Raw genomic sequence first — 25,856 nt, 5'->3', positions numbered from 1 at the left:
AAGATGAGTTGACCATAGAGTTGAGGGTCCATTTCTGGGCTCTCTATTCTGTTCCATTGATCTATGTGGGTTGCCTGCATATAATCTTTACTCCTTTAAATTACATACATGTTGTTTCACTGTCTTGCAGCATAGACTAAATTTTGATTGTATGTAGCTAACCATTTTTTTTCCTGCCTGGATAGTACACATAATATAAAATACTTTTTTTTGCATTTACAGAATATAGCTATAGTTTATTTTTTCTTAATTTATAGAGCTAATGAAGACAAAATTTTAACTTGAATAAATGGTTATATATGCTCCCAGTAACTTCCAAATGTAGCAGGGTTTTGAGAATGGAAATTTTAGCTAAGGCGCATTTCAGGTAAAGTGGTGGAAAAGTTCAAATAGAAGGCCAAGAACCAGCAATCCTTAATCCTCACACTCATTGTGAAAACCCTTCAGCCAACATCATAGTTACTGGTGGAACATGAACCCTTTTCCCCTAAGAATGAGGATAGGCACTAATGTCTGCTCTCACTGGTTCTATCAACACTGGACTGGAGGTACTATGTACTGCAATGGAGAAGTCTTAAATCCCTCACTAACTCTGGGGATCGGTGGGCAGAATGAATCCATCAGGAGTCAGAGAACAGGTGGGGACTGTAGAAAAGAACACTTCTGTAAGTCCAGCATTGTCTCTGCTGAAGTCGGAAGAGAAGGGCTTTAAGGAGACTCATGTGAGACTTTAATGTGTATCTTCTACAGGGTCAGGGACACCATAGATTGGTGACGGCACAATATCGAGAAAACTACAACAAGAGGCTGCTGAATCAGCCTGTGGCAACAAGGGAGAGAGTTCAAGTTTTGCAAGTGAGTGTGTGCTCCTAGCGTTCAATGGGTCAGAGAATATGGGCTTCCAGAGGGCCAGCTGTAGTCCAGATAAGAGAGAACTGGTATGGGTCTTCTAAGGTGCCTATCCAAGAGGTCCTCCTGGAGGGATGAAGAGGCAGCCAAGAAAAGCAATGCAATACAACAGTCCCCCCTTATCCACAGGGGATACATTCCAAGACCCCCAGTGGATGCCTGAAACTGCAGATAGTACTGAATCTGATATGTACTAGGTTTTTTTCTATACATGCACACCTATGATAAAGTTTAACTTATAAATTAGGCACAGTAAGAGATTAACAACAATAACTAATAATAAAATAGAACAATTCTAATGATATATTGTAATAAAAGTAATGTGAATGTGGTTGCTCCCTTCCTTAAACTATCTTACTATACTGTATTCACCCTCTTCTTGTGATGATGTGAGATGATCAAATGCCTACATGATGAGATGCAGTGAGGGGAATGACATAGGCACTGTGACCTAGCGTTAGGCTACCACTGACCTTCTGACCATCCGTCAGAACCAATAAATAGATTTCATCATATTCTATTTCAAGGTCATGACTATACAGTGAACAAAGACACACAGTGAAAGAGCCAGCAGATTTTCTGCAACAATGGACCTAACATTATGTAGATAAAATTCATTTTTATCTTCCATCATCATATAACACTGGTGTGTCCTCCTTGAGATCAGATGTCTTGGTGGGCTCATTGCTCCTGTGACATGCCCTCTGTTTCACTTTAAAAATATGTTTTTATCCGAGCTTTTTTTTTTTTAATTACACTTTTCTTTTGGACCAGCTTTGAGTTTGCAGAAAAATTGAGCGTAACGTACAGAGATGTCTTATATGCTCTCTTGCTGCACCCCCCTGCCCCGCCAGTTTCCCTCATTACTAACATTTTACATTAGGATGGTACTTTTATTACAATCAATGAGCCAGTATTGAAACATCATTGTTAACCAACGTCCCTAGCTGACATTAGGGTTCATACTTTGTGCTGTAAATTTTATGGGTTTTGAGAAATGTATGACATGTATCCACCATTATGCTATCCTCCAGATTAGTTTCATTACTCTCCAAATTTCCTGTGTTCTGCCTATTCACCACTCCCTTCCTCTCCCTCCACCCCTAAAAACTACTGGTATTTTTCCCATCTGTAAAGTTTTGCCTTTTTCAGAATGTCTCAGGGTTGGGAATCATATAGTACATAGCTTTTATAGATTGGCTCCTTTCACTTAGCACTACGCATTTAAAGTTCTATCATATCTTTTTGTAGCTTGACAGCTCATTTCCTTTTATTGCTGAAAAATATCCCAATGTATGAACCACAGTTTCCTATCGAAGAACATCTTGGTTGTTTCCATGTTTTGACAATTGTGAATAAAGCTTCTATAGGCATTCACGTGCAGGTTTTTTTTGTGGACATGTTTTCAACTCATTTGGGTAAATACCAAGGAGCTTGACTGCTATATCATATGGTAAGAGCATGTTTAGTTTTGTAGGAAACTGCAGAACTGTCTTCCAAATTAGCTATAGCAATAATATTTCACTCCATTCTCTGCTTGCATGGTTTCCAAAAAGAAGTCTGATGTAATTATTATACTTGCCCTTCTAAAAGGGTAAGGAGTTTTTCCCCTCTGGTTTCTTTCAAGATTTTCTCTTTTTCCTGATTTCCTGCAGTTTAAATGCAATATGTCTATGTTTATTCTGTTTGGTGTTCTCTGAGCTTCCTGGCTCTGTGGTTTGGCACTGATTTTTGGAAATTAACAGTCATTGTTGCTTCAAGCAGTCATTGTTTCCATTCTTTCCTTTCTCTCTTCCTTCTCTTTCTGGTATTCTCACTACCATTACAGGATGCCTTTAATATTCCACAGTTCTTGGATATTCTGTTCTGTTTTTTTTTTTCATTCTTTTTTCCTCTTTACAATTTAGTTTTGGAATTTTCTATTGATATTTTTTCAAGCCCACTGATTTTTTTCTTTGGCCACGTCAGTCTATTGATGAACTCATGAAAGGCATTCTTCACTTCTGTTACGGTATTATTTATTTATTTATTTTTATTTCTAGCATTTCCTTTTGATTTTTTCTTAGAGTTTCCCTATCTCTGTATCACACCTCTGCTCTTTTAAGTTGTCCACTTTTCCCGTTAGAAGCCTTTGCTTATTCATCATATGTTTTTCAAATTCCTGGTCTGATTATTTCAGTATCTTTCACCTATTTGAGTCTGATTCTAGTGCTTGATCTATCTTTTCAAACTGTTTTTTTTTTTCCTTTTACTATATCTGCAATTTTTTCTTGAAAGCCAGACAAGATATACTGGGTAAAAGGAACTGAGGTAAACAGGCATTCAGTGTGTGGTTTATGTTTATCTGATTAGGGGTTAGACTGTGTTTATTATTTTCTGTTTCTGTAGTTATCAGAAACTAAAATTTTCTCTGAGGTGCTTGTTTTTATCTTCCCAGTTGTCTTAGGGAGACAACCTATGCATCTTAAACAAGACCTGCGATGTGCAGTTCCTTTCTTGTAATTCCCTGTTGTCACTTAGGAGTCCTACTGATATGGTGGTTATGCCTGGGTGAGGAGAAGCATTCTATGGTGCTACGATTAGGTCTTGGTCTTTTAGGGAGCCCGTGGCCCCTGGGCTGTAACACTTACAAGTTCTTTCTCTTGGTAAGATAGGAAGGCTAGAGAGGGGCTGGAGCTGAATATTTCCTTTCCCTCATGTTGGTTAGGCTTTTGTACAACCTTGGTCAGCTTGGCTCTGTTGAAACAGTTTCTCTTGAAGGCAAGTCTTTTTATGAAGATGAGAATATTTTGGGCATATTTAAAAATAGTTCCTTTCCCCTTTCCTCTGTGAGAAGCAGGAGGGGATTTTTCTCAGATCCTTTTGGTGTGAATGTAGATCTTCTGGAGGTAAAATTCACAAAAGTGCAGGGCCTGCCCCTAACACTGGGCTCCCCTGGAGGTGTCATTGCCAAGCTTGTCTACACTGAGCCTCCAGCAATTTGTCAATGAGAGCTCAAGTTTTCTTACCCCAGCACTGGTTCCTGTAGAGGCTCCTGCTCTTGGGATTCTGCCCTGGTCAGTTGTGATTTCCTGTAACCACTTGTCTGCCTCTCCAGTTTTGAGGACTGACACTGGTTTGCCCTGAGACATCACTTCTTGATGGATCTAAGAACGACTGTGGATTTTCAGCTTTTTCTTATTATGAGAATGGAAGTGACAGCTTTCAAGGTCTTTGTATGCTGGACTGAAAGTCTTGATTCTTTTTCCAAAACTACTATTGTTTTTTTTTCTTACTATATATGTAAACATCCATTAATCTCTAATTTTAATACTATCTGTGGATCTATCTATCCATCCATCTATCCAACTACATCCCTATTTACTTACTCCTCCGCAACAACCAAATAACTAACCTTTGGGCCTAAGATGGTAATGGCTGTGGTAATACCTTTTTAAAAAAATCCTTGCAAACTTGATAGGTAAAAAAATATAAGCATTTTTCATTATATTTTTATTTCTTTGACTCTTTCTCACTGATTTACAAGTTCTATATTTGTTAGAAGATTACTCTTTTCCTATATATAACATGGTATCATTTACTTTGCTTTTCTATTTTATTTTGTGGTGTATATACCACTTTTGAACCTAAACATTAAAGAGATTAAATTTATGGTTTTGTGTGATAATTAAAAGTCTGAAAGAACTTAAGTTGAACCATGAATATAACGTTAGTGAAAGTTATAAACTGAACATCAGAATTATGGATGAGATGATGAAGTCAACCACATGGAAGGTAATTTTAAAATCAGTATATAATGAAGTCCCTTTCTCCCACATAATGAGATATTATATGGTAATGAGGATAAACAAATGACAACTCACACAATAATATGAAAGAAATCTCATACAAAGATGCTGAATACAAAAGAGTGCAATTGATGATTCCATTTAGATAAAGATTACAAGTAGGCAAGCATCTATAGAGCATGAGAAGTTACTATTGGCAGAGGGAATAGACTGGAATGGTCACTAGGAGGGCTCTGGGATCCTGGTAATGTTCTGTTTTTGTTTTGCTTTGTTTTATTTTTAATCTGGATGCTTGTTATATGGCTGTGTTCAATTTGTGAAAATTCATTGAGTACTTATGCTTTATGCAATTTTTTGTATTTTATACTTCAATAAAAGTTTAAAAGATACCTGCCCCTTTACCTTGTGCCAGGTTTCCCTACCTCTTCCCCAACAAAATGTGCCAAGTTGGTGTCTCCCATAACATATTTGCAGGAGTATTTGTAATTGTGGTCTTGTGCTTCACAGTTTGTGGTACAAACAATGTTCCTTTATAGCACTGTTTCCAAAGTATAACTTTGGAGCTTCCACTGGGCAACTGTGAATTTTCAAGGTTAGCAGAAGGGTGACACATTATATATGGCCAACTCTACCTCTTAGTGCACACATCTGAATATGCCCAGAATTAAAATGGCCTATGTTCCCTACATTACAGCTCTTTGGATTAACTCTAAGTCAGTGTTAATTAACTTGGTGGGGGGATCCTTTCACAATGTATACATAAATCAAATCACCATCTTATATACTTTAAATGTATTACAATCTTATTTGTCAATTATATCTCAAAAAAAACTGAAGAAATGTAAAAAACAAATAAAACAAAACAAAAACAAAGTCAGTTTAAAGGATATAAGCTGGCTCCACAGAAGGGCTGTGGGGGACAAGTTTGGCTGTCTTTCATCCCTTGGACCCAGAACATTAGCACTGTTTCATTTTGAAGAACCATCCACTGGATTTCCTTTTTTCCTCTATGATGATTTTGTTTCAAAAACCTTATTGTTCCTTTCTATTTATTGGGTCTCAGTCAGAATCACTCAGACCTAACCAAATAGGCCTTAGTAACTCTGAATCTTATGGAACTTCTTAGGCAGATCAACCACCTCTTCCCCCCAGAAACCCTTAAACTGCATGTTTTAATAAATTTTTACACACACACACACACACACACACACACACACTTACTTCATCAGACTGCTTCATACTGATTTATTTGAAGAAAAAAAAATGTATAGAGAGTTTAAGCACCTTTCCCGAATTATGGGACTATATATAAGGGAGAAGAAAGATTAAGAAATCTTACAAACTGATAACTAATCCTCTTTGACCCTGTTGCTTTCCACTGGCAAACTGCTCCTGCATCAGGGCCTTAATTGTTACCCTTAACTTAATGAGTTTCAAAATTAATTTAAGAACCCCAAAACATCCCTCGAACTTTGTCCTATATCTACTACTATTGGCATTTCCATCTGGATGTTATGTTTTCATACTCGGCATGCCCTAAAACAAACTCTGTATTCCAAATCTGCAGCCACCCTTTAGAAAAATCCTTTGCAATGTTCATACTTCCACAATTTCTCAATTATTCAATTCAAAATTTTATATTAAATTGTGCCCTATAAAATGCAACATTTAAGCATTTAAGACATACTCTCTGCTCCTCAAGACCATAATCTGACAAATTTAAAACAAGTATTCTGAAGTTAGTGTCAATGAAACCATTAAAAACGCTAATATGCAACTGGAAATCATAGCCAGAGCAATCAGGCAAGAAAACTAAATAAAAGGCAACCAAGTCAGAGAGAAAGAAATAAAATTGTCTCTGTTTGCAAATGACATGACTATATATAAAAAATCCTAAAGAATCCACCAAAAAACTGTTAGATCTAATCAACAAATTCAGTAATTTTCAGGATCGAGTTGCAGGATTAAAAGTAAACATACATAAATCAGTACTGTTTCTATACACTAACAATGAATTATTTGAAAAAGAAATAAAGAAAACAATCCTATTTACAATAGCATCAAACACAATAAAATCCTTAGGGATAAATTTAAGCCAAGGAGGTGAAAGACCTGTACACTGAAAACTGTAAGACACTGATGAAAGAAATTGGAGAAGACATAAACAAATGGAGAGATATTCTGTGCTCATGGCTTGGAAGAATTAATATTCTTAAAATGTCCATATTATCTAAAGCTATCTGCAGGTTCAATGCAATCCCTATCAATATCCCAATGGCATTTTTTATAGAAATAGAAAAAACAATCCTAAAAAACATATGGAACCACAAAAGACCCCACATAGCCAGAGCAATCTTGAGAAATAAGAACAAAGCTGGAGGCATTATATTTCCCAATTTCAAATGATATTACAAAGCTACAGTAATCAAGAGTACGGTATGGATGTAAAACAAACTGAGGTTTGCTGGAGGGGAGGTGGGTAGGCGAAGGGGTAAGTGGTTGCCAGAGGTATGGGGTGTGTGTGTATGAAGGAAATGGGTAAAGGTAGTCAAAAGGTAGAAACTTCCAGTTATAAGATAAATAGTCCTGGGTATGTAATGTCAGCAGGTGACATTGGTTAATTATGTGTATTTGAAAGTCCTAAGAAAGTGAATGTTAAAAGTTCTCATCACACACAAAAAATTGTAACTATGTGAGGTAATGAATGTGTTAACTTAATTTTTATTGTGGTAATCATTTTGCAACACATACATACATCAAATCATTATGTTGTATATCTTAAGCTTACACTACATGTCACTTATATCTCAATAAATGGGAAAATTAACTTTAAAAATGCTAATATGCATAGCAATAAGACATTGTATGTGGAAGCCATAAGTAAATCATAACTATCTTCACTATTTTGTGATTAAGATTTGTTTAATTTAAAATCAGGAAGAATTCAAAGATTATTGTTTTTATTTTGAACTTTCTAATGAGTACAATTTCATTTTCTCTACTTAAGTATTTTTATTCTTCAAGTCCTTGTGGAAGTGCATGGCATGCGTCAACTCCAAACTAACAGACCTGGGAAGCAAAGAAGTTGATATAATTTTTGATGCTTCATTCTGGAAGGACTTATAAAAATTACTAATTTCACTCTGTATCCAATGATTGCCTTTTGTCACCATATTTCTGGCTAATGAATTCCAATCTATACTTGAATTAATCATTTCTATCACTTAAGGTTAGCAACGATACTTAGGTCTGAGTATTAGGACTGAGTATTATTTTTGTTTTTTTCAAAATTTTATTTAAATTCAAGTTAGTTCACATACAGTGTAGTAATACCTTTCTGAAGGTAGTTTCTACCTTTTGACTACTTTACCCATTTCCTTCATACACACACACTCCATGCCTCTGGCAACCACTTACCTGTTCTCTGTATCAATGAGTCTGATTTTTTTTTTTTTTTTTTTAGATTCCACACATAAGTGAAATCATACAGCCTTTCTCCATCTGATTTTTTTCACTTTGCATAATGGCCTCAAGTTTCATCCATGTTGTCACAAATGGCAGGATTTCCTTCTTTTTTATGGTTGAATAATATTTCAGTGTGTGCAATATATGCCACATTTTCTTTATTCATTATTCTGTTGATCAACACTTAGGTTAGTTTCAGGGGTAGAATTTAGTGATTCATCAGTTGCATATAATACCCAGTGCTCATTACATCAAATGTCCTCCTTAATGCCCATCACCCAATTACCCCACTACCTCACCCACCTCCCCTCCAGCAACGTTCAGTTAGTTCCCTATATTTAAGAGTCCCTTATGGTTTGCCTCCCCCTCTGTTTTCATCCTATTTTATTTTTCCTTCCCTTCCCCTATGTTCATCTGTTTTGTTTTTTAAATTCCATACATGAATGAAATGATATGGTATTTGTCTTTTTCTGACTTATTTCACTTAAAATAATACCCTCTAGTTCCATCCATGTTGTTGCAGATGGCAAGAGTTCATTCTTTTTGATGGCTGAGTAATATTCCATTGTGTGTGTGTGTGTGTGTGTGTGTGTGTGTGTGTGTGTACACACACACACCACCTCTTCTTTATCCATTCATCTGTCATTGGACATCTGGGCTTTTTCCACGGTTTAGCTAGTTTAGCTAGTTTAGCTAGTTTCCACGGTTGTGGACATTGCTGCTATAAACATTGGGGTGCATGTGTCCCTTCAAATCACTATGTTTGTATCCTTTGAATAAATACCTAGTAGTGCAATCACTGGGTTGTAGGTAGTTCTATTCTTAACTTTTTGAGAAAGCTCCGTACTGTTTTCTAGTGTGGCTGCACCAGTCTGCATTCCCACCAACATTATAAGAGGGTTCCCCTTTCTCAGCATCCTTGCCAACATTTGTTGTTTTCTGAGTTGTTAATTTTAGCCATTCTGACTGGTGTGAGGTGGTATCTCATGTGTTTTTGATTTGTATTTCCCTGATACCAGTGATGTTGTGCATTTTTTCATGTGTCTGTTGGCCATTTGTATGTCTTCTTTGGAGAAATGTCCGTTCATGTCTTCTGCCTATTTCTTGATTGGATATTTTGGTTTTTGGGTGTTGAGTTTGGTAAGTTCTTTATAGATTTTGGATACTAGCCCTTTATCTGATAAGTTATTTGCAAATATCTTCTCCCATTCCATAGGTTGCCTTTTAGTTTTGTTGATTGTTTCCTTTGCCCTGCAAAGGCTTTTTATCTTGATGAAGTGTCAATAGTTCATTTTTGCTTTTGGTTTCCTTGCCTTTGGAGTCTAGCAAGAAGTTGCTGCAGCTGAGGTCAAAGAGATTGCTGCCTGTGTTCTCCTCTAGGATTCTTTAAGCCTGGCTAGGGGTTTATCAATCTTATTAATTATTTGAAAGAACCAGCTCCTAGTTTCACTGATCAGTTCTACTTTTTTTTTTATTTGTATATCATTGATTTCTGCTCTAACGTTTATTACTTCTCTTCTCCTGCTGGATTTAGGCTTTAATTGCTGTTCCTTTTCCAGCTCCCTTAGGTGTAATGATAATTGTACATTTGAGACTTCTTGTTTCTTGAGGAAGGCCTGTATTGCTATATACTTCCCTCTTAGGACTGCCTTTGCTGCATCCCAAAGGTTTTGAACTGTTCTGTTTTCATTTTCATTTGCTTCCATGTATTTTTTAAATTCTTATTTAATTTCCTGGTTGACCCATTCATTCTTCAGTAGGATGTTCTTTCACCTCCATGTATTTGTGGTCCTTTCAAATTTTTATCTTGTGGTTGACTTCATGTTTCATAGCATCGGTGTCTGAAAATATGCATGATATGATCTCAATCTTTTTGTACCAGTTGAGACCTGATTTGTGACCATACAGTATGTGATCTATTCTGGAGAATGTTCCATATGCTCTTGAAAAGAATGTGTATTCTGCTGCTTTAGGATGAAATGCTCTGAAGATATCTGTGAAGTCCGTCTGGTCCGGTGTGTCATTCAAAGCCCCTTGTCTCCTTGTTGATCTGCTTAGATGATCTGTCCATTGCTGTGAGTGGGGTGTTAAAGTCCCTTACTATTATTGTATCAATGAGTTTCTTTAATTTTGTTATTAATTGCTTATATATTTAGCTGCTCCCAAGGTAAGGGCATAAATATTTACAATTGTTAGATTTTCTTGTTGGACAGATCCTTTTATTATGATATAGTGTCCTTCTTCATCTCTTATTACAGTCTTTGGTTTAAAATCAAGTTTGTCTGATATAAGGATGGCTACTCCAGCTTTCTTTTGATGTACATTAGCATGATAATTTGTTCGCCACCCCTTCACTTTCAATCTGGAGGTGTCTTTGGGTCTAAAATGAGTCTCTTATAAGCAGCATATCAATGGGTCTTGTTTTTTTTTTTATGTCCATTTTGATACCCTATGTCTTTTGATTGGAGCATTTAGTCCATTTACATTCAGAGTAATTATTGAAAGATATGAATTTAGTGCCAATGTATGACCTGTAAAGTCACTGTTTCTATAGACTGTCTCTGTTCCTTTCTGGTCTTTGTTACTTTTTGGCTCTCTCTTCACTCAAAGGATTCCCTTTAATATTTCCTGCAGGGCTGGTTCAGTGTTCACAGATGCCTTTAGTTTTTGTTTGTTCTGGGTACTCTTTATCTTTCCTTCCATTCTGAATGACAGCCTTGCTGAATAAAGCATATTCTTGGCTGCATGTTTTTTCCCATTTAGCACATTGAATATATCATGCCAGTTCTTTCTGGCCTGCCAGGTCTCTGTGCATGGGTCTACTGCCAGCCTTATGTGTCTACCCTTGTAGGTTAAGGATCTCTTGTCTCAACCTGCTTTCAGGATATTCTCTTTATCTTTGAAATTTGCATGCTTCACTATATATCAAGGTGTTGACCTATTTTTATTGATTTTGAGGGGGGTTCTCTGTGCCTCCTGGACTTAAATGCCTGTTTTCTTCCCCAGATTAGGGAAATTTTCAGCTATAATTTGTTTAAATAAACCTTCTGTCCCTCTCTCCCTGTCTTCATTTCCTAGGACCCCTATTATCTGGATATTATTTCTTTTTTTTAAGATTTTATTTATTTTTTAGAGAGCGAGCGAGAGAGAAACAGCATGAGAGGGGAGAGGGTCAGAGGGAGAAGCAGGCTCCCCGCTGAGCCGGGAGCCCGATGTGGGACTCGATCCCAGGACCCTGGGATCATGACCTGAGCCGAAGGCAGATGCTTAACCATCTGAGCCACCCAGGCGCCCCGCTGGATATTATTTCACTTTATGGAATTGCTGGGTTCTCTAAGTCTTCCTTCCTGATCTAGTAGTTTTCTTTCTTTCTTCTTTTCAGCTTCCTTATTCTCCATCATTTTATCTTCTATATCAGACTCTCTTCTGCCACATTTTTCCTCATTTTTATGGCCTCCACTTGGGACTGCATCTTGGTAATAGCATTTTTAATTTCAGCCTGATTAGATTTTAGTTCTTTTATTTCTACAGTAAGGGATTCTCTAGTATCTTCTATGTTTTTTCAAGCCCAGCTAGTATCTTTATAATCGTTTTAAGTTCTAGTTCAGACATCTTACTTATTTGATTGATCAAATCCTTCGCCATGAGTACTACCTCCTGTTTTTTGGGGGGTGAATTTCTCTGTTTTGTTATTTTGTGCAGAAAAGAAGAGGAAAAAACAACAATAACAATAACAATAACAACAGAAAAAAAAAACCCCAAAACAAAAAAAAAAACAAACAAAACAAAAAACTAGATCCTGGGGGTGTTTTGGTTTACTTATTAAAGGAAACTAGATCCCAAAATAAGAAAGAAAAACTTCATATACATATACATATATATGTGTGCGTGTGTGTGTGTAAAGTAAAATAAAATACAATGAAAGGAAACAAAACACACACACACATATATATATATATAACTTATGTAAAAGAAAAATTAAAAAAAGAAAAAAGAATTGGAAAAATTAAGAAAATAACTGAAAAAATAATACTAAAAGACTAAAAAATAAAAATACAAAGAATGGTATATATTATTTTCTCCAAGAGCTGAAGCTTTGTCACCCTCTATGATACCTGAACTTGGTACAAGTGAGTTGTTTGTGCTGGTCTTCTGGGGGAAGGGGCCTGTTGCCCTGTTTCTCAGGGGGACTTACCCTATGGCAAATGTGTCTCCTGTTGGCAGAGGCAGGGCTCAGTGTAAGTGGCTCCGGATTCCACTATGTGGTGCTGTTTTACTCCCTGAAGGCTTTCAGCTCAGATGGGAGAGATGAATATGGCTGTGCCCCACTCTCTAGCCCTGGAAGCTGAAAATTTGCTCCCCCCACTGTTAAGTGAGCACTCACAGGAAAACAATCAATCACTTTTGTCTCCCCAGTTTCCAACAGAACTCTCTGTTCTGTGACCAAGCGTTTTAATCTCAGGCACAACAGAATTCCCAAACTCCAAATTTTATAGACTCTTGCAGTGTGGACACATGCTCTTCCTCCGGGGGAAGAGGGTGGGTCTTTCCACACTTCTGCCTTTAGCTGGCTCCCTCCAGGAAAGTGGTTGCACCACTGTGCAGTGGTTCACAGTTTATGGCAACATAGAGCAGAAAGCTTGCACCTAGACTCTCTGTTCTCAGCTGGCTTCCCCGATCCTATGCCTGGGAACTCTGCTGCATTCAGGCTCCATCCATTCTTCTTGTGACCCCCAGGGATCCTGAGACCACACTGTCACACCTGGGATTCCACCCTGCTTCACCTGAGCACATTTAAGCCAGGGACATACAGCACTTTGGTAGAGTACTATAAGCTCCAATTTTGCACTCCTCTGCTTATAATACTTGCAGTAGCCTCCTTAAGCAGGCTCCCTCCGCACTGCCATATCCTTAGCTCTATCACCCTGGATTCAATTCTCTGCACCTCCTACCTTCCAAACGGTGGTCCCTTTTCTAATTGTAGACTTTCAGCATTCATTTTCTCAGATCTCTGATTGATTTCTCAGGTGTTCGGAATGATTTGATAACTATCTAGTTGTATTCAAGGGACAAGAAACACTTAGGGTCCCCTTACTCTACCATCTTAAATCTTCCCCTTTGAATAACTATTTTTGTATGGATAAATACCTAGTAGTGCAATTGTTGGGTCATAGGATAGTTCTATTTTTAACTTTTTGAGGAACCTCCATACTGTTTTCCAGAGTGGCCGTACCAGCTTGCATTTCTACCAACAGTGTAGGAGGGTTCCCCTTTCTCTGCATCCTTGCCAACATCTGTTGTTTCCTGAGTTGTTAATTTTAGCCATTCTGACTGGTGTGAGGTGGTATCTCATGTGTTTTTGATTTGTATTTCCCTGATGCTGAGTGATGTTGAACACTTTTTCATGTGTCTGTTAGCCATTTGTATATCTTCTTTGGAGAAATGTCTATTACTGTCCTCTGCTCATTTCTTAACTGGATTTTTTATTTTTTGGGTGTTGAGTTTGATAAGTTCTTTTTTATAGTGTGATTTTATTTTCCAGTTGTTTCCATATTGGTCACCCAGAATCCAACATGGGGTAAAAGAATAAGCCTCATTCTACCTCTACCTAATTAAATTTCCAAAATATGAAGACATCTTTTTTGGGTCCTCTTATCCTTAATGCCACTAATCTCTAATAATTTCACAATTTCTTTACTTCTTATTTTTGACTTTGCCCCTTCACTATCCACCTCAACTATAATTCAACCACATTTTTTTTTAAAGTATGGTTTCTAGAACTGAGCACAAAACTCTAAAATTGAGTTCCTTAGCACTGTGACAAGCATAATTTTTACTTCAATTAAACTAGTTCCTAAAATTCTATTAATACAGACTATGAATGCATTAGCCCTTGAGGGGCTTCATAAAAATATTGAAACATTAACTACACAGATTAACACAAATTCCAAATTACCTTTGACATTTACTACAATTTGGTGTATTTCTCCCACTATCTTCTTGAGTAGTTAGTTTTTGACAATTCTATCTGGAATCCTGACAGCTGAAGAGTCCTTCTTGGTGTTAATGACTTTATTTATTTATTTTTCATGGAGTAAACATGGGCATGCTCAGAGAAGCTAGATTTATTTCATAACAGTATTAAGTGCAATAGATTGATTACACTCTGTATTAAGTGACCTCATGGTTTTTTAAAAAGTAAAATCATATTACATATATTTTCTATATCTGCAAGTGGAAATTCATGTAATATGCTATAATATTTTAAATTAATTTTTAAAAATATTCTTTAAAGACTCTGAGCTGCTTTCTGAGATTTGCCTTTCCCTACCACATTTCTAGCTAATGGCTTCCACCCTATTTTTGATTAAATAAATGCCAGAGTAAAACCAGATGAAATCAAAGCAAACCAAACAATACAATGTAGCAGATCACCATGAATAAAAGCTTCATGAGGATTAACTGTTCCCTGTTATATTTTTTTTATTGAAATGTTATTATGAAATAGGACTGTACTTAATAGTGGTCAGTTCGTATTTTTATAATTAGTCTTTTCAAAACCAAAATAAAAATAAGGGCATTCTTTGTGATCTCTTCTGTGTACTAATAATTTATATCAACTAGATTTATTTATATCTTTATAAGAATTTTAGATTGTTCTTGAAATAGTATATAGATTACACAAGATTATTCTATCTGAATATAGGAGATAGTACTTGTTGCAGCAACACTATTGGAACTGGTCCCTAAGGGTTCATATTGTGTAACCACACCTGACCATGCTGTTGTTCTCCATATGGCAGTGGGGTTCCCCTAGTTCAGGAATGTGTGGCCTACAATGTTTGAAAGATGGCTTGAACTCTGGGCTCTTGAAAACAGCAGAATGAACGAAAAAAGAATATTCAAGAGCCATGAGTAAAATATACAAGTAAAATATACCTAAAACAAGAAACCTATAAACACAGCTATATCACACGTGCATACTACGAACTCTTTATCCCTGCTTTTTGCAGAATGGAGGCATGCGGTGAGGGTATCTCTCTTGCTGCAGCTGCTTTCTTTAGCTGGAGCCCCTCTACTTCCCCATTTCTCCCCTTCCTTTGTGACTCAAACTGTGGAGTAGGAGATAGTTGGTTCAGGCTTGGCTCTGCCGCTCCTAGCTGTGTGTACATGGGCAAGCCATGTAAATCCAATGACCATCTGTATTTTCCCCCAGAAAACAAATGTGCAGTCACATCTGTCTTGAAGTGTTTGTGACCATGTTCGTAAAATGCTTCCACTAGATGTGAGTTTTAGGAATCAAGGACTATGTTCTAATCAACATTTCATGCAGTAAAATGTCTGGCACATAGTAATACAGGATAAATGGTATTTTTACATGACGTTGCACAGGCATGCTGTGTTTTAGGAGGTTCAGATATGGCTTTTGATGGAAACAGTGGTTAGTCATTGCACTGGCAGATGGTTACAGGACTGATACATTAAAAATTTGGGGAGAAAGGCTATTCCTCAGAGAATTCAAAAAGTTTCAGAGGTGAATAGAGAATAATCCCTTCGAAGAGGAGAGTCAACACAATCAAATCATCCCAGGTAAGCTAGTTGGTAAATATTAAGGAAGGCCATGCTGTTGTAGTTCTCCTATTGCCTAAACCTAGGGCACAGATTCCAAGTTCCCGAAGAACAGCCTCAATAAAATGGAAAGTGTAGAGGAAACAAAGAGCTCAGAAGTAAAAGACTGATACTAAGAGGTCCCACAGATTAGCTCCCTCAACATCTGCACCTGCTGTCATCAGCACCTAGAAGTTGAATAAGGGAGATGGAGGCCTTGGCTTCAGGGTGGTTTCTCCCTCAGGGTGCTCCTTAGGATGATTTTCTGATTGGAAGCCTAGTGAGGGGTGCAGCAGGGGACCCCCTGGAGAGCACTCATATATGCTCCTTGCTGCAGACACAGAGGACTGGATAGAGCAAAAACAACTGAACAGGTTCTGCTTCCAATAGGGGCACACAGAGGGCCAGGGACCAGCTGAGTAACTCATAGGGGATGGAGCAGAGGAGTATTGAGATGGGATCGATTTACATGCTCTGTGAGCTACATTCCAATGTAGGCAGTGCAGGGAAGTCATGGAGCTAGTCCTCTTAGGTTGCCAGGAGGATGCTGGCCATCAAAGCTGAACAAAGCTAGAGATGGACCACCAGATATCCAGAGGCATAAAGTGGATAACACAGGAACATAATGTATTGACTGGTGTCTAGCGATTGCTTAAAATAAACAAACAAGAAAAAATCCTACTTCATATTCTTGCAACATTTATGCACATGGCCTCATAATTCTTTTTCACCACGAGCAACAAAACTTGAGCTGAATATTGAGCAGGGAAGCCATTTAATTCTAATTCTAATCTTTTGGGAATTCAAACAGAGAAAATAGAATTTAACAGTTGTATGGCTATTTGAAGTTGAAACACACACAAATATAAAGAAATCTTTGGAAAGCAGACCTATTTTTGTTTGATCCTGAAGGTAGGTGAGAGGAAAGTTTTTAAAATATTCTCATCAGGCTTGGGGAACCTGGGTGGCTCAGTCATTAAGCGTCTGCCTTTGGCTCAGGTCATGATCTCAGGGTCCTGGGATCGAGCCCTACGTCGGGCTCCCTGCTCACTGGGAAGCCTGCTTCTCCCCCTCCCATTCCTTCTGCTTGTGTTCCCTCTCCACTCTCTCTCTCTGTCAAATAAATAAAATCTTTAAAAAAAATTAAAAAAAAAATTCTCATCAGTCTTGATTTGTCTCGTGCTGGGAACCTGGTATTTATTCTACATTTATGTAAATATTATTCTCTAATGCCCTGTCTGTATTTAAAGAAATACATAGAAGACAAACACATACTCTCAAAATAGAAAGAAACATGTGAGATTAGACCTGTTTTCTTATGATGCGCATAACCAGTGTTGAATTCCTTACATAAAGCTTTCTGGTATTAATCAAGGACATTCATTATTTGTTACTCTGAGTCACATGGTTTACGTAAGACTGCTTTGTTGCAGTCTTGTTTCTTTCAAGGGTATAAAAGTATCAAGTATCTCAAATGCCAAGAGTGATGTTGTGGTGGAAAAATGCATAGCTTTATGAATTACACATTACACTACTGCATTCTAGTTATCTTACACAAAAGTGGCAATATTTTCTTAACCAAGATTTGGAGAAGAGTGATAGGGCTACCACATTGTTCTTTCACTTTTTCAGGCATCCTTCAGTTTCCAAAGGCTCAGATTATGAACTGAAGATAACATTTGCACGTTTGCTTACCACAGGTCTGTGGACGTCCCAGAATGCTCTCTCTTGGCTATCAAGGATCTTCCTTTCAATTTTGTCTCTCTTCTTGTCCACTCTGTCAACATTGTAACAATGAATAATAAGTAATGTTAATTGTAGCACCTCTCTGGACAAAAGGCCACAACTTGAACAAATTTTCCAAAAGACTCACAAGGACTCACTTTGCTTGTGCTTCTGCTTGCATAAAAATGAACTCCCACTTCCGAGCAAATGCTCTCTGCAGCCTGGCCAGGCTCTCCTGAAAAACATACCACAGATGAAGATGTTCTGGTGCTCATCTGACTACTCATTTCTCATTTATCTACTGTATAAATTTATCAAGAAAGCAATTACAGAATTTATAAAGTAGTGTGTACTCTGGTTCTGAATGATAAATCATGCTCACTGAATGTAGCTCATCTTCATATTAATAGTCAGAGGAAACAGGCAAACCTATTACAAATATTAATCTTATGAATAATGGACTTTAGAGACCACAAGTAAACAGCTAAAATACTAAAAATTACTTTGTATAAAAAAAGTGCTCAAGACTAATCCATTGGATTTTTCTGTGCCCATTTTAGTGAGGAATAGGAAAGCAATACATCTCTACTAATAATTCAGTCAGTCTATCCCGTTCCTGACAAGAATGTAAACCCCCAGCAGCTTACTACCGTTTCTAGTCAGTGCTTCAAAGTCATTTGTAAATCACAACACAGCAACTGTCTGAACAAATGACATCAGATTAATTTTATCTGTTTTGCAAAAACTATTTACTCAAAGTAAATGCTCTTTATTTCTCTAAGTTTGGATGTCTTCACTATATATAGGACACTTAATGTTTTTACATTTAAGTTTAGCAAGACATGCTTCTCCCTTCTCCTGTGAGTTTGCATCTAGAAGTTCACCATCCCCAATGTGAATGATGAGACAAAGCAAGCAGGTCAGGGATTTGAGCCATTATGACGCCTGATCTAGAAATCTGGTCCTTAAAATCCAGGGGTGTAAAGTCAATAGAATCTCCAGAAATGACCATAGGCCTTATTCCTGTTCATTTTATGACTTTCTTTGCCAGAAAGTCCTTAGTACTTACAGCTTCATAATCTGCCAATTCTAGCCTCGCCTTGTTTTGCATTGTTCTCTTGCAGAGGTAAACCGCTGAAAGGGAAAAAAAAAATCAATCATTTTTTGCTTGCTTATTAACTGGAGGCACTCACTAAAAATAAAAATACAGCATTATAAATCAAAACATCTTGGTCTTTGTCACTTTTTTCCAGTCATAATTTTCTATCTTTATATTTTTTGACAAAAATAAATAATTGGTAACATTTTTACTGAAATTCAAACATAGTGGTATTATAAGAAAATAGATACATTTAGAAAGTTGGTAACTGTTCATTTTTATTAAATAATGGGGAAAATAAAGCCTTCTAAATAACACATCAAACGAACCTAAACATCTAGATATACAAATAACACCATTGGGTTAAAAGGAATTGCATGAAGAGTGAATCACTGGCACATTCAATTATATCCATATTCTTCTGTCAACTGAAAGACTCTATTAACCTAAACTGAAGGCTTCTTGGCATCTCCTTTGCTACATTTCACCATCAATAATTATTTTGCCACTGGGAGAGAGGAAACTATAATATCTTCCTTAACTACAATATGACTACCTTTTAATACCATTTTTCTGAGGACTCAGTATCCCTGCTGCCAGGGAAAGCCCCCTTGGGCAGTAGATTTATGGGATGGGAGCCAGAGGGAGAGAAGAGGGCTAGAGCAGCACTGCTATTGAAAAATCACATTTCTTTAGTTATTTCAGGATTATTAGTAACTCTTATGATAATATCAAGACATTCAGAGCCCTCCAGTATCGTCCTGATTTCCAGGACACTTTTTGTTATTTTTCCATAATATATGATATTTGAGTCTCATGAAATTCAAAATAAACTATATATTTCAGATGCTGAATGAATCTGCTGGATGAGACTGTCAAATATTACTTTTTGTAAGGTTAGTTCTGGGGGTGTCCTTATAATTACCACCATTGCACCAAGCCATGCCACCCTCAGTTTCTGATCATCAAGTCCAGCTGATATCCCTAAGGAATTATCTTACACAGAAAATCTGAGATCTCTGTAAACACTGATGCTGTGCATTCAATTTCCGTCCTCTAAAGTTCCCTTTATGAAGGCCAAGGCCAAGGCCAAGGAGAAAGCCAAGCGTGGACTGATGCTAACATTACTACAGACATTAAGAACCCAGGAGACGATCTGAGAACACATCTTTCTATAATCTATCATGGGAATTTTATTATTCCACCAATATTAGTAATTTTCAAAATTGCTAATTCTCAAAATTGGTCAAATATAATACATATTGTCATGAAACTCTCTTTTTAATTGTTTCAAGTTTGCTGTGAGCGAATCCTTCCCCAGCCCCTGAATAAAAACTCAAGCAGCATCCACAGTCTTGCTTGTCACTCAGGTAATTCAGAGACCCAACTTATGGAATGTCCATCCCAAGGAATAGTCAAAAATTCAAGCCTGGTTTAAAGTCTTAAGGTCTTCCCCTTTCCCCCAGTTTCTGTGGGTGAGAGAAGCGTGACTGTCTTCTTTGTCCACCTTGTTCTTCTGTGTCCCCAGCTAGTATTGCTGACCAAGGCTTCTAACCTTCTGGGGTTGGAGTATAGGGAGGAAGGAGAGGATAGGGGGTGCTGTCATTCTTGCTTGACTGATTCGTGTGGTGATCTAGTGTTGCCATTCTCTGGTCGTGGCAGAGTTTTAAAGCTGATTATGTTTCCCATGTCACTTTGTGTGATGCTTTGGAGAAACCCCACCCCACCATTGCTGGGAATCTCCCACCTACAGGGCCCTTGTAGGGACTGACTATACCTCTGGCCTCTCTCTGCAGTGTGTTTGCCTGTCCAGGCTGTTCCCTAGAATTGGACTCTCTATCACATATGCCTTAAATTACACACGAGAGAAACACTCATGCACTCTTTGCCCTGAAAGGACACCACGGAACATAGCCACTTCCTTTTAATTTCTCCACCCATAACTAGAGAGCCTGTCTCTTGCCCCTTGTCATTCCAAGGCCTGGAGTTCATGATCCATTGTGTCCCCAGGAGTAGGTGACTCCTGTCAAGCACTCCCAGAAAGCCCTTGAAATCTTTGTCCCGGGGCTTGAGATGAGGGGCATCCCCACTCATTCTTCCCACTGGGGCTGATGGGGGCAGTGACTCCTGACATCCTAACAGCTACAAAATCAGTCTTTAAGCCAACATCTTACCCTTCAATGCCCTCAGTGGGAGCTGACAGCAGCTAGTGTGACAATTTGTATGTCCGTCTAGAATAACACTTTCACATCTGGTCTTGATCCACTTAACATTTTGGCTGGATTTCCATTTTAACATCCTGTTACAAAAATCACTTTCCACTCAGATATGTCACAGGGCAAGTAAAAATGATGCACACAGATTGTTTTACTTCAAAGTTGAAGTAGTTTAATTTTTAAAATCCTTATCCCTCATTGTAAAAGTTAAGATGATGCAGAAAAAAAAATAAATATTAAAGAAAAAATCATTCTATAATCTCACTTCCTTCATTATTTGGCACATTATATGGTTTTTCCCTTCTATACACACCTACAAACATAGACATGAATATCTGTATTTATATCAAAACTTTATCTGCATATATTTATTTAAAACTGTACTACATATGTTATCTTATGAGCTTTATCCTTTAATGTTATATTTGGCTAACTTCATATCAATAAGTGTTATTCTGTAACATCCTGAAAAATCATTTCATGATAATCCATTTATTATTTATTTAAATGAATCCTTATTGGTGGACACTTAGATTATATCCTTCATCTTGCAATTATTTACTAATACTTCTGCAAACATGTACGTATGGATGTATGTTTATTTTTTAGATATTTGATAATTTTCCTTAAGTGTCAGTGCTGAATGAGGGGGTGTGCACCTTTCAAGTCCTCTGATCTGTGTAACCAAATTCCATAGAGTTTAAGTATGAGTATGTCTTGCTTACACTCTGGAGAGTACATTTTCAGCAAAGCAATCAGAGTTATTCTGTTAAGACTTAAATCAGATTTCATTGTATTCAAACTTCCCATTTTTCAACTACTTCCTATCTCACCTCATTTCCGGTAAAGGCCAAAGTCCTTCTGTGCCCATTTCATTATCCTCCGACCTTGCTTCCAAACTACTCTCAAACGGTGGCCGCGTTCCCTTCAGACCCATGCTCTCAGAGACACCTTCCTCCCACCCCCACCCCCACAGCCCCTTTCCCATTGTCCTCCTCTACACGACTTTCTACCTCCTAACATACAACTTCTGTATCCATTTATGTAGGGAGCTTATTAGCTTATTTTCGCCCCCTGCCACCTCATTGGAATGCCAGCTCCATGAGGCCAGAGATTTTTCCTTGTTTTGTTTGCCCATGTATCCCCTTGCGTGGAACATACTTGGACACAGAAGATGTTCAGGATATATTTATTGAGTAAAAACATCACTAAATTTTCCTGATGATCTGAGAGTTTTTCTTCTGCGAATTAGGTATTCATGACTGCTAATTTTTCTCTTGGGGGATTTGGCTTTTTCTTATTAGACTTAAAGCCCATTTATACATTAGAGATAGAGACTAATATCAGATATATATATGCAGGAAATATATTTTCCCATATTTTTGAGGAGAAGTTTAATAAATGATATGGACAATATTGAGTATACTTCAGCAAACACTGATTTAGTTTTAAATTATATGTTATTTAAATTATATTTTTATATATACATACAGCATTCATACTACATTTTCTGCAACCTGCTTTTTTTTACTCACCATGACATTACTGAGATCCACCCAGGCACTTTTCTATAGCTTGTTTCTCTTCACTGTGCTAGTCTATCCTAGGAATGCAGCACACATTATTTAAGCTATACACCTATTATTAAATACTTAGATTGTTTTCTTTTTCTTTTTTTTCTTCTTGGTTTTATTGAGACATAACTGACATGCAGCACCGTATACGTTTAAAGTGTACAGTGTAATGAAGTGACTTATGTAATTGTGAAATGATCACCACAGTAAGTTCAGTTAATATCCATCATTTCATCTAGGTACAAAAAAAAAAGGTTTTTTTCCCCCTTGTGATGAGAACTTTTAGGATCTACTCTCTCAGCAACTTTCAAATGTACCACACAGCAGTGTTTGCTATAGTCTTCATGGTGCACGACATTCCCAGAACTTTTGTATCTTATAAATGGTGTTTCGTACATTTTGACCCCATTCTTCCAATTCCCCTACCTCCCACCCTTTGCCTCTGATCTTTTCCTTTTTTCCTATGAGTGTGTGTGTGTGTGTGTGTTTAACATTCCATATATAAGTGAGATAATGCTTTCATATTTTGGAGCTGCTATAAATAGTGATTCCATATAGGTTTTGATTAACATATATTCTTGGAATTGGTAGCAGGACTCTGTGGGACAGGCACAGTGTGAATTTTGTAAGACCTGCCAAACTTCTACCCCTTATACCCTCCCAGCAATATGCCAATATCCTCACCTTCATGCCAGACTTGATTTTTTGCCAATCTGGCTTGAGAGTGGAACAATTTCATTATGTTTATCTGTTTTCTTATATTTCCAGTATTTTCACATGATAGGTTTTAATGAAAAAAGATGTGTATGGATTGCCCCCTTCACAAATTTGGCTCTGTTTCACACTTTGTACCGTGGGCTATTTTTATTTGATCTATATTGCAAGCCCTGGTTTCATTTTCTACTTGTATTTGCCTAGTATGTCTTTGCTTTATCAACCTTCTTTAACTGAAAGAATCAGCATGTTTTACTTATCTACCCTGCAGACAGGTATTACTGCATTTTATTTATGACCTCACCTAAAGATACCTTCTATTTCAAAAGATGAACTTACATTAATTCTTGTAAGTTATGTTTGTTTTTCCTTTTCTTACATCTCCATCTCTCTCTCTCTGTAATTGTGATTTCTTTGTTTCCTACATTTTGTTACATGGGATGAGTTTTCTTTAATTCCTCTCCTAATAATTTAGAAGTGATAAAACTTACCATTCCATTAGTGGCCATTCTTATGTGTTTAAATAAACACTATATATTTTTCTTGAATTTTAGTCTCAGAAATAAACACGAATATTCCCCCCATAAATGATGAAGAAAATAATCTATTTCTTTCTAATTTTTTTAGTGACTAGAGTTTATTGTATGCTCTATTATAGTTTTTTAAAAAATTATAGAATTTACATTCCACTTGGAAATTACTTTTTTTTTTTTTTAAAGATTTTATTTATTTATTTGAGAGAGAGAGAGAGCACAAGAGGGGGGAGGGTCAGAGGGAGAAGCAGACTCCCTGCCGAGCAGGGAGCCCGATGCGGGACTCGATCCCGGGACTCCAGGATCATGACCTGAGCCGAAGGCAGTCGCTCAACCAACTGAGCCACCCAGGTGCCCCCACTTGGAAATTACTTTTATCACAATTATTTAGATCCTGGAGGGCATGGAGGGAAAGCTGTTGTCTTGGAAAATTAAAGTGAGAAAAATGTTGACTTGGCACATTTAAAAAAAATCTAGATTTGCTAAAACTGTTCTATCACAGCTCAGATTTCCCAAAAAACACAGCTATTCCCCATGTGGCCATACCTTCCTATTTCTGGTTTTCTCTGGCATTGCCCGCTCATTTTGGACTCAGGCCACACTCCTGGGTTTGCTGTTGTAACTGTCTGCCCCCAGCATAACAATCCAGCAAGGATACTGCCATCATTCCCCAAGTTCCTCCCCTTTACTCTTAGGCTTGCTCTCTGAATGTCTGAGAGCCCGAGATGGTTTATGAAATCTGGGTCAGAGACAAAACATCGGACAGGCATAGGGCTGTCTCTTTGAGTGCCATGTTTAAGCCTAAGAAACCTCAGTCCAAGATGGGGCAAGCCCTTCTCTGCCTTCCTAAGGCTTACTCTTATTTCCAGCCCGCATGGATCGATGAATCATTAACGGGCTTGGTCAGAACTTCATCCAATTCTGTAAAGCTGCCCTAATTTCTTGAGAAGAGAAATTGAAAGTCTGATATCACCATCTTCCTTTCATTTGGCTAAATTCTATTGATTCCAGAATACATCTTTCAAGTAAGTGGTATGTGGCACCATTCTCCAATTTCCACACCGTCTTAATAATTCTTTCTATTCTAGTTTTGCTTTCTTTTCTTCTTATTCCATGCAGGGGCAGGGGAGCAATTTTGGAAAATTTCCAGGAAGTATGGTGTGCAAGTCAGTTCTTGCTTCTCACAGCCGTCCCAAGATGCAAATATGTTTTGTGATTATATCTGTGCTGAATGAACATACCCTTAAAACCTCAATAATTTTTGGATTTTTTATAACAAAAAACTTAAACAAAAACATTATCCTTAATTTCACTTGAAAGAAAGAGATCTTCTTTCCTTTCTTATCTTCTTCAAGAACAGAATTTCCAAAATAATTCTTTGAAGGTATTTTAAATGTAATGTTAATACAGTCCTATAAAATCTATTACTCATTTAATGACTCAACCATTAGAAATGCATTTGTGGGAATGAAAGTTAAGGAATAACAATATGGAATTTTATTTTTTTAATTTATAACTCAACGGCAACTCAAGCATTAATTAACTAAAAGAAATTAAATCTTAACAGAAAATTAACTAGAAACATATGATAAAATAATTTTAAAATTATTTAATTTTCTGATATGTTTTTTATAATTTTTTTTAGATTTTATTTATTTATTTGAGAGAGAGAGAGAGCACATTTAGGGGAAGGAGGGGGAGGGGCAGAGGGAGAAGCAGACTCCCTGCTGAGCAGAGAACCTGACAAGGGGCTCAATCCCAGGACCCTGAGATTAAGACCTGAGCTGAAGGCAGGTGCTTAATGGACTGAGCCACCCAGGTGCCCCAAATTTTCTGATATATGTTGACGAAGACCATGTTACTATAAGTAGTAGAAGGAATTCACTAATGTATGAGATCAAATACCTTGACTAAAAAAGAGAGTAACAGAGTAAGAGAGATCTACTATGGTAATTGAATACCTAGACCATGAAAATCTTCAAATACCTGCCTTGAAGTTCTAGTCTTGAGAAGAAAGAATTCCTTCAGGATACCTCTGGAATAATAGCCAGCCACTATGAGTACGAAAAGAATTAGAGCTGTGGACTTCTATCTCCTCCTAAAGGAAAAAGAAGTGTCCTCTGATGATTCTACCATGCAGACTGCTGCATATTAAGGTGTTTACATGTATTAGCTTATCCAGAGCCTTAAATCAACTATCTCAGAAAAAAAAAAAAAGGTATTGT

The 25,856-nt window shown here is 37.2% G+C and overlaps 1 protein-coding gene across 5 annotated transcripts in view; it reads right to left on the bottom strand.

Annotated features, from left to right (window-relative positions):
- The window catches only part of RGS7 (regulator of G protein signaling 7), a 499,918-nt gene that overhangs the window by 68,377 nt on the left and 405,685 nt on the right, over positions 1 to 25,856 (bottom strand). For all 5 annotated transcript variants that reach the window (XM_081824504.1, XM_081824503.1, XM_081824500.1 and 2 more), the window contains 3 exons: positions 18,565 to 18,629; positions 17,654 to 17,730; positions 17,466 to 17,547 (listed from right to left, as the gene is read on the bottom strand). In XM_081824504.1, coding sequence (XP_081680630.1) covers positions 17,466 to 17,547; positions 17,654 to 17,730; positions 18,565 to 18,629 — 224 coding nt within the window. The remainder of the gene's footprint in view (positions 1 to 17,465; positions 17,548 to 17,653; positions 17,731 to 18,564; positions 18,630 to 25,856) is intronic.

This window comes from Leptonychotes weddellii, chromosome 6 (genome assembly GCF_054177405.1).
Source record: "Leptonychotes weddellii isolate Sample4059 chromosome 6, ASM5417740v2, whole genome shotgun sequence".
Lineage (NCBI taxonomy): Eukaryota > Metazoa > Chordata > Mammalia > Carnivora > Phocidae > Leptonychotes > Leptonychotes weddellii.
The sequence above is the reverse complement of the archived record's forward strand: the minus strand, read 5'-3'. Positions and strand labels throughout refer to the sequence as shown.